General features: G+C 44.5%; 1 protein-coding gene across 1 annotated transcript in view; it reads right to left on the bottom strand.

The window, feature by feature from the left end:
* Positions 1–5,615, bottom strand: part of LOC110492879 (endothelial PAS domain-containing protein 1-like) — a 6,265-nt gene extending 650 nt beyond the window's left edge. The window contains exons 1-8 of the mRNA XM_036946152.2: positions 5,295–5,615; positions 4,635–4,801; positions 4,218–4,516; positions 3,916–4,000; positions 1,742–1,842; positions 1,076–1,239; positions 771–877; positions 459–645 (exon numbers count right to left, since the gene is read on the bottom strand). Of these exons, the coding sequence (XP_036802047.2) occupies positions 459–645; positions 771–877; positions 1,076–1,239; positions 1,742–1,842; positions 3,916–4,000; positions 4,218–4,516; positions 4,635–4,801; positions 5,295–5,320 (1,136 nt within the window). The 5' untranslated portion in view covers positions 5,321–5,615. The remainder of the gene's footprint in view (positions 1–458; positions 646–770; positions 878–1,075; positions 1,240–1,741; positions 1,843–3,915; positions 4,001–4,217; positions 4,517–4,634; positions 4,802–5,294) is intronic.
* Between the last annotated feature and the right edge of the window lie 2,032 nt (positions 5,616–7,647).

The following is a 7,647-nucleotide window of genomic DNA, read 5'->3' as shown; positions in this document are numbered from 1 at the left end:
TCTCTTTAACATTATCTCTACAATGCTGTCCCTTTAATATTATCTCTACAATGATATCTCTTTCATATTATCCCTACAATACTATCTCTTTAATATTATCTTTACAATGCTATCTCTTTAATATTATCTCTACAAGGTTATCTCTTTAATATTATCTCTACAAGGTTATCTCTTTAATATTATCTCTACAATGCTGTCCCTTTAATATTATCTCTACAATACTATCACTTTAATATTATCTCTACAATGCTATATCTAATATTATCTCTACAATGTTATCTCTTTAATATTATCTGTGCAATGCTATCTCTTTAATATTATCTATACAATGGTATCTCAAATATTATCTCTACAATACTATCTCTTAAATATGATCTCTACAATGCTATCTCTAAAATACTCTTTACAAGACTATGGCTACAGCATACATAACGTGAACACTCTGTGGTCCCTCCTACCTGAGGATGTATGTGACACAAGCGACGAAGAGTGGCGGTGAGGGTCTAGATTGGTGTGGCTGTGATGGGTGTGGCTGCGTTGGGCGGGGTTTGGAGATGACAGCACTGTGAGTCTCTGCCCACATGTACCCTCCCCCTCTAACCAACACCCTGTACACCCCACTCACTGACTGACCCTTAGAACACACTGGAGGGGGGGGAGCATCTTGTTAGTGCCTCTAATACAGGACATACGAGTGTGTGTGTGTGTGTGTGTGTGTGTGTGTGTGTGTGTGTGTGTGTGTGTGTGTGTGTGTGTGTGTGTGTACTCACGGTTCAGGTGGCTTTTGGTCAGAGTGTGTAAGTCCAGAGTGTGACACAGATCATACATAGAGACACCCAGCAACTCCTCTGGACGATAACTTAACAACCCAGTCACCCTACAACACACACACACACACACACACACACACACACACACACACACACACACACACACACACACACACACACACACACACACACACACATACAGATGATGGTTTTGTGCATATTTTATGTGTGTTTGTGGAAGTGCGTATGTATCTGTATGTTTGTGCATGTGTGTGTTTGTGTGCGAATCTGAGTGTGTGTGTTACCTTTGGTCACAGTAAGTGAACCTCATGTCCATGCTGTGATGGCTGGTGAAGGTGTGTGTGTGTAGGAGTGTGTGTGTGAGGGACAGGGGCTGGCAGGTGAAGAGCACACAAGTAAGAGAGGGTCCTGACACACACACCTTCAAACACCCGCGACACTGCAGCACCTAACAAAACAACAGTAACACATACACACACATAAACACACATAAACACACACACACACACACATAAACACACACACACACACACACACACACACACACACACACACACACACACACACACACACACACACACACACACAGACACACACACACACACACATACACACACACACATACACACACACACACACACACACATAAACACACACACACACACATAAACACACACACACACACACATACACACACACACACACACACACACACACACATACACACACACACACACACACACACATACACACACACACACACACACACACACACACACATACATACACACACATAAACACACACATTTAACTGGAATTTACAAATGGTAAATACACCTTTTTCTAGTCACCAAAAATATGTTGTTTGTCACCTCTATCATGATGACATGCCACAGGGACAATTTGGCACGAAAAGTGTAACTAAAGGTTTATTTGAAGTTAATCTTCACCCTCCAGCCGGCTGATCTGAGGTTGACAGTTCTTCCTCTGTGAGTCACTGTACACTTCATCCTCATCAGAAAGTCTCTCAGTCCTCCACACCCGCTCCGCCCTGGAAGTACAAACACAATACAACCATCACACAACTATCACACAACTATTTCACAACTATGACAAAACCATTTCACAACTATCACGCAACTGTCTCACAAACATCACACAGCTATTTCACAACTATCAGACAACCATTTCACAACTACCACAGAACCATTTCAGAATCAATTATTTTGTAAGGAAATACCATACCCAGTCAGTAAAAGCAGAACACACCCCTAACACACATACAGTACCAGTCAAAAGTTTGGACTCATCTACTCATTCAAGGGTTTTATTTTATTTTGACAATTTTCTACATTGTAGAATAATAGTGAAGAAACCAAAACTATGAAAAAACACATATAGAATCATGTAGTAACCCAAAATATATTTGATATGTTAGATTCTTCAAAGTAGCCTCCCGTTGCCTTGATGACTGCTTTGCACACTCTTGGCATTCTCTCAACCAGCTTCACCTGGAATGCTTTTCCAACAGTCTTGAAGGAGTTCCCATATATGCTGAGCACTTGTTGGCTGCATTTCCTTCACTCTGCGGTCCAACTCATCCCAAACCATCTCAATTGGGTTGAGGTTGGGTGATTGTGGAGACCAGGTCATCTGATGCAGCACTCCATCACTCTCCTTCTTGGTCAAATAGCCCTTACAAAGCCTGGAGGTGTGTTGGGTCATTGTCCTGTTGAAAAACAAATGATAGTCCCACTTAGCGCAAAACAAACGGGATGGCGTATCGCTGCAGAATGCTGCGGTAGCCGTGTAAGTTAAGTGTGCCTTGAATTCTAAATAAATCACTGACAGTGTCACCAGCAAAGCACCCCCACACCTCCTCCTCCATGCTTCACGGTGGGAACCATACATGCAGAGATCATCCGTTCACCTACTCTGCGTCTCACAAAGACACAGTTGTTGAAACCAAAAATTACAAATTTGGACTGATCTCAGACCAAAGGAAAGATGTGTATTGTTTGTGATTCTTGGCCCAAACAAGTCTCTTCTTCTTATTGGTGTCCTTTAATAGTGTTTATTTTGTTGCAGCAATTCGACCATAAAAGCTTGATTCACACATTCTCCTCTGAACAGTTGATGTTGAGATGTGTCTGTTACTTGAACTCTGTGAAGCATTTATTTGGGCTGCAATTTCTGAGGCTGGTAACTCTAAGGAATGTATCCTCTGCCGCAGAGGTAACTCTGGGTCGTCATTTCCTGTGGCGGTCCTCATGAGAGACAGTTTCATCATAGCACTTGATGTTTTTTTGCGACTGCACTTGAAGAAACTTTGAAAGTTCTGACTTTCATGCCTTAAGGTAATGATGGTCTGTCGTTTCTCTTTGCTTATTTGAGCTGATCTTGCAATATGGTCTTCTCCAAATATGACTATCTTCTGTATACCAACCCTACCTTGTCAAAACACAACTGATTGGCTCAAAACCATTCATTTTTAAAAATTTTAAATTTATTTAACCTTTATTTAATTAAGAAAGAAAGAAATTCCACAAATGAACTTGTAACAAGGCACACCTGTTAATTAAAATGCATTCCAGGTGACTACCTCAAAAAGCTGGTTGAGAGAATGCCAAGAGTGTGCAAAGTTGTCATCAAGGGAAAGGGTGGCTACTTTGAAGAATCTCAAATATTAAATATTTTTTGATTTGTTTCAGACTTTTTTGGTTACTACATGATTCCATATGTGTTATTTCATAGTTTTGATGTCTTCACTATTATTCTATGATGCAGAAAATTGTAAAAATTAAGAAAAGCCTTTGATTGAGTAGGTGTGTCCAAACTTCTGACTGGTACTGTATATGTACAGATGTATGATCTTAATTTGAGCCAGTTTGCTACAGAAGGATAACAATTGTTCATCAACATGAAATATGGATTATTATGTGGATTCTAATTAATGGCCATTGTTTGTAGGGGTTGATACATTTTTCGTTAGGTCAAATTAAGTCTGACATTTTAAAATGGAAATTACAAACTTTATACATGTTTTTACATCTCCAGTACACTGCAGGACAATTATCATCAACAAAAGAGTAATCAAATGAAGATCCTACATCTGTTTACACACCTGCAGTGAGGTCAAGGTTGTCTCTGATTTCCTTATGGTCAGAGGGGTGTGTGAAATCATATATGCTATGCCCCATCAACTCCACCTGGAGAAAAACATTCATATACTGTATAAATCACTCAGTTTGTGTGTGTGTGTGTGTGTGTGTGTGTGTGTGTGTGTGTGTGTGTGTGTGTGTGTGTGTGTGTGTGTGTGTGTGTGTGTGTGTGTGTGTGTGTGTGTGTGTGTGTGTGTGTGTGTGTGTGTGTGTGTGTGTGTGTGTTTGTGTGTGTGTGTTTGTGTGTGTGTGTGTGTGTAAGTACCTGAGTTAAACCCATGTATTCTCTGATGTTATCTGACAGGTAGATCATGTCTCCTTCTGTCGTTACCACGACGACAAAGCCACCCAGAATCCTCAGGTATAGATCTGTCTCCCCCATCTCCTTCTTTCGCTCCTCCCTCCTCTCCCCGAGCTCCCTGTCTCCCGCCTCCCTATTTCCCTCCGCCCACCTCTCTCTCCCTCCCTCCTCCCTCCTCTCCCTCGTTTCCCTCTCTCCCTCCTCCCTCGTTTCCCTCTCTCCCTCCTCGTCCCTCCTCTCCCACGTCTGTCGGTCAGCAAAGCCTAGGATAAAGAGACATAAACAACATGACTGGGTGTGTGCATTTGTTTGTTTGTTTGTGAGTGAGTGAGTGAGAGCGAAAGTGAGTGTGTGTGTGTGTGTGTGTGTGTGTGTGTGTACCAGAGAGCAGTGTGTGTATGCGAAGGTAGCTGATGGTTAGTCGTATGATGGAGGGTTTGTCTAGCTGTGGGCGGAGGGAGGAAGGGAGAGGGAGGAGTTGAGACATGTCAATCAACACCTGAGACTCTGCTCTCCGCCTAGCCCTCGCTGCTTCACAACTCATTATCCTAAGGAAGAGAGACAGAGAGAAAGATAGAGAGAAATAGTACAATGATAATGACAGTGTGTGTGGTGGGGTGCATGGTGGGTAAACTCTTCGTACCCTACTTCTAAGGCACACCACAACACCCGCTTTCTATGGAGTTCCCATTAATGCCTAAAAAGTGTTGACTAGGCACATGTCGACCGACTGGTTGTCTTGTGGCATGAAAGACTGAGTCAAAGGTTTCCTTGAAGATTGAATAATAAGGAAACACAGTGGGATTCATTTTCTACTGTATTTTCTGCTCGTCTTTATCAAGGGTGCCAGTAATTTTAGACCTGAGTGTATTCTCAAATATACAATGCAGTTACTCGAGCATATATGCAGGTGAAATGCACTATGAATAAGATAATGTATCATTTAAAAACAATTACGTTTGTGAACTGATTCTCTATTTTTAGTTGTGATATTAAACGTCTTTTCTGCACTACGATCTGATGTGAAGCTAAAAATCCTACCTCCTCCTCTCTCTCTCCGGGGTCATGCTGTGTAGAGATGGTGCTCTCTGCTCTTCTGCTCCAGATTTCGTAACACAGTTTTCACTCACACCAATCAATAAATGAAAATAAAAGTTTAATAAAATCTACTCAATATATTAGTCTGCTCCGTTCGGCTGGTCTGATGGTAGACAGCTGTCGTTTCCTCCACTATCCACTTGTGACTGGCCCCTACAACCACAACGCGTGATAGGTCAATTTACTAGGATCCTGCCCCAAAACACACCTTAACATGGTTCATCCACACACGTGTGGAAACACCCTGTGTGTGTGTGTGTGTGTGAGATAGAAAGAGAAACAGAGCTAGAGACAGAGAGCAAAATAACGCTAGAGTTATGCAGTTATGCTGCCCTCTACTGTCAGTACTGATGTGAACCTGCAGCATAACAGGGTGTTTTTCAGGAATCTGGACTTCAATCTGGAACATAGAGGTAGACAGAGGGTTCTAGATGGATAGAATCAGTTTCAGCATGGACATTGCCATCGAGGCCTTCCACCATTTTAAAGTGGCCAACTGGGTGGGGATTCCTATGGGTTGGGAGTGATCAGCCAAAGAGCAGAGCATCGTCTTCTTCTTCAAATTGGGCTCTATGGTTTGTAAATGTCTTTAAACTATATCACCGCCGCCTAGTGGCCACAATAAAATGAATTACACACAATATTTGTTTCAGGACTCCACCATTGTAGGTGGTGGTGAATCCACAATAGTAACTTAATGCTTTTTTCAAACACAAAATAAAATACTTTAAAATGGAGACACCATAATGGCACAGATACAAAAATGAGTCCTCTTTTAAAACCTTCCCTCGGTTTACAGAAGAAGAAACTCAAGCACAATTCATATTCTCCCCCTCTCCTCCTGTATCACCCTCTCCTCCTCTATTCCCCTCTCCTCCTGTATCACCCTCCCCTCCTCTATTCCCCTCTCCTCCTGTATCACCCTCTCCTCCTCTATTCCCCACTCCTCCTGTATCACCCTCCCCTCCTCTATCCCCTCTCCTCCTGTATCACCCTCTCCTCCTCTATTCCCCTCTCCTCCTGTATCACCCTCTCCTCCTGTATCACCCTCTCCTCCTCTATTCCCCTCTCTTCCTGTATCACCCTCTCCTCCTCTATCCCCTCTCCTCCTGTATCACCCTCCCCTCCTCTATCCCCTCTCCTCCTGTATCACCCTCCCCTCCTCTATTCCCCTCTACTCCTGTATCACCCTCTCCTCCTCTATTCCCCTCTCCTCCTGTATCACCCTCCCTTCCTCTATCCCCTCTCCTCCTGTATCACCCTCTCCTCCTCTATTCCCCTCTCCTCCTGTATCACCCTCCCCTCCTCTATCCCCTCTCCTCCTGTATCACCCTCTCCTCCTCTATTCCCCTCTCCTCCTGTATCACCCTACCCTCCTCTATCCCCCTCTCCTCCTGTATCACCCACTCCTCCTCTATTCCCCTCTCCTCCTGTATCACCCTCTCCTCCTCTATTCCCCTCTCCTCCTGTATAACCCTCTCCTCCTCTATTCCCCTCTCCTCCTGTATCACCCTCACCTCCTGTATCACCGTCCCCTCCTCTATCACCCTCCCCTCCTCTATTCCCCTCTCCTCCTGTATCACCCTCTCCTCCTGTATCACCCTCTCCTCATCTATTCCCCTCTCCTCCTGTAATACCCTCTCCTCCTCTATTCCCCTCTCCTCCTGTATCACCCTCCCCTCCTCTATCCCCTCTCCTCCTGTATCACCCTCCCCTCCTCTATCCCCTCTCCTCCTGTATCACCCTCCCCTCTTCTATCCCCTCTCCTCCTGTATCACCCTCTCCTCCTCTATTCCTCTCTCCTCCTGTATCACCCTCCCCTCCTCTATTCCTCTCTCCTCCTGTATCACCCTCCCCTCCTCTATCCCCTCTCCTCCTCTATTCCCCTCTCCTCCTGTATCACCCTCTCCTCCTGTATCACCTTCTCCTCCTCTATTCCCCTCTCCTCCTGTATCACCCTCTCCTCCTCTATTCCCCTCTCCTCCTGTATCACCCTCTCCTCCTGTATCACCCTCTCCTCCTCTATTCCCCTCTCCTCCTGTATCACCCTCTCCTCCTCTATTCCCCTCTCCTCCTGTATCACCCTCACCTCCTGTATCACCGTCCCCTCCTCTATCACTCTCCCCTCCTCTATTCCCCTCTCCTCCTGTATCACCCTCTCCTCCTGTATCACCCTCTCCTCCTCTATTCCCCTCTCCTCCTGTAATACCATCTCCTCCTCTATTCCCCTCTCCTCCTGTATCACCCTCCCCTCCTATATCCCCTCTCCTCCTGTATCACTGTCCCCTCCTCTATT

Source organism: Oncorhynchus mykiss, chromosome 16 (genome assembly GCF_057628025.1).
Source record: "Oncorhynchus mykiss isolate SJ-2025 chromosome 16, ASM5762802v1, whole genome shotgun sequence".
NCBI lineage: Eukaryota > Metazoa > Chordata > Actinopteri > Salmoniformes > Salmonidae > Oncorhynchus > Oncorhynchus mykiss.
The sequence above is the reverse complement of the archived record's forward strand: the minus strand, read 5'-3'. Positions and strand labels throughout refer to the sequence as shown.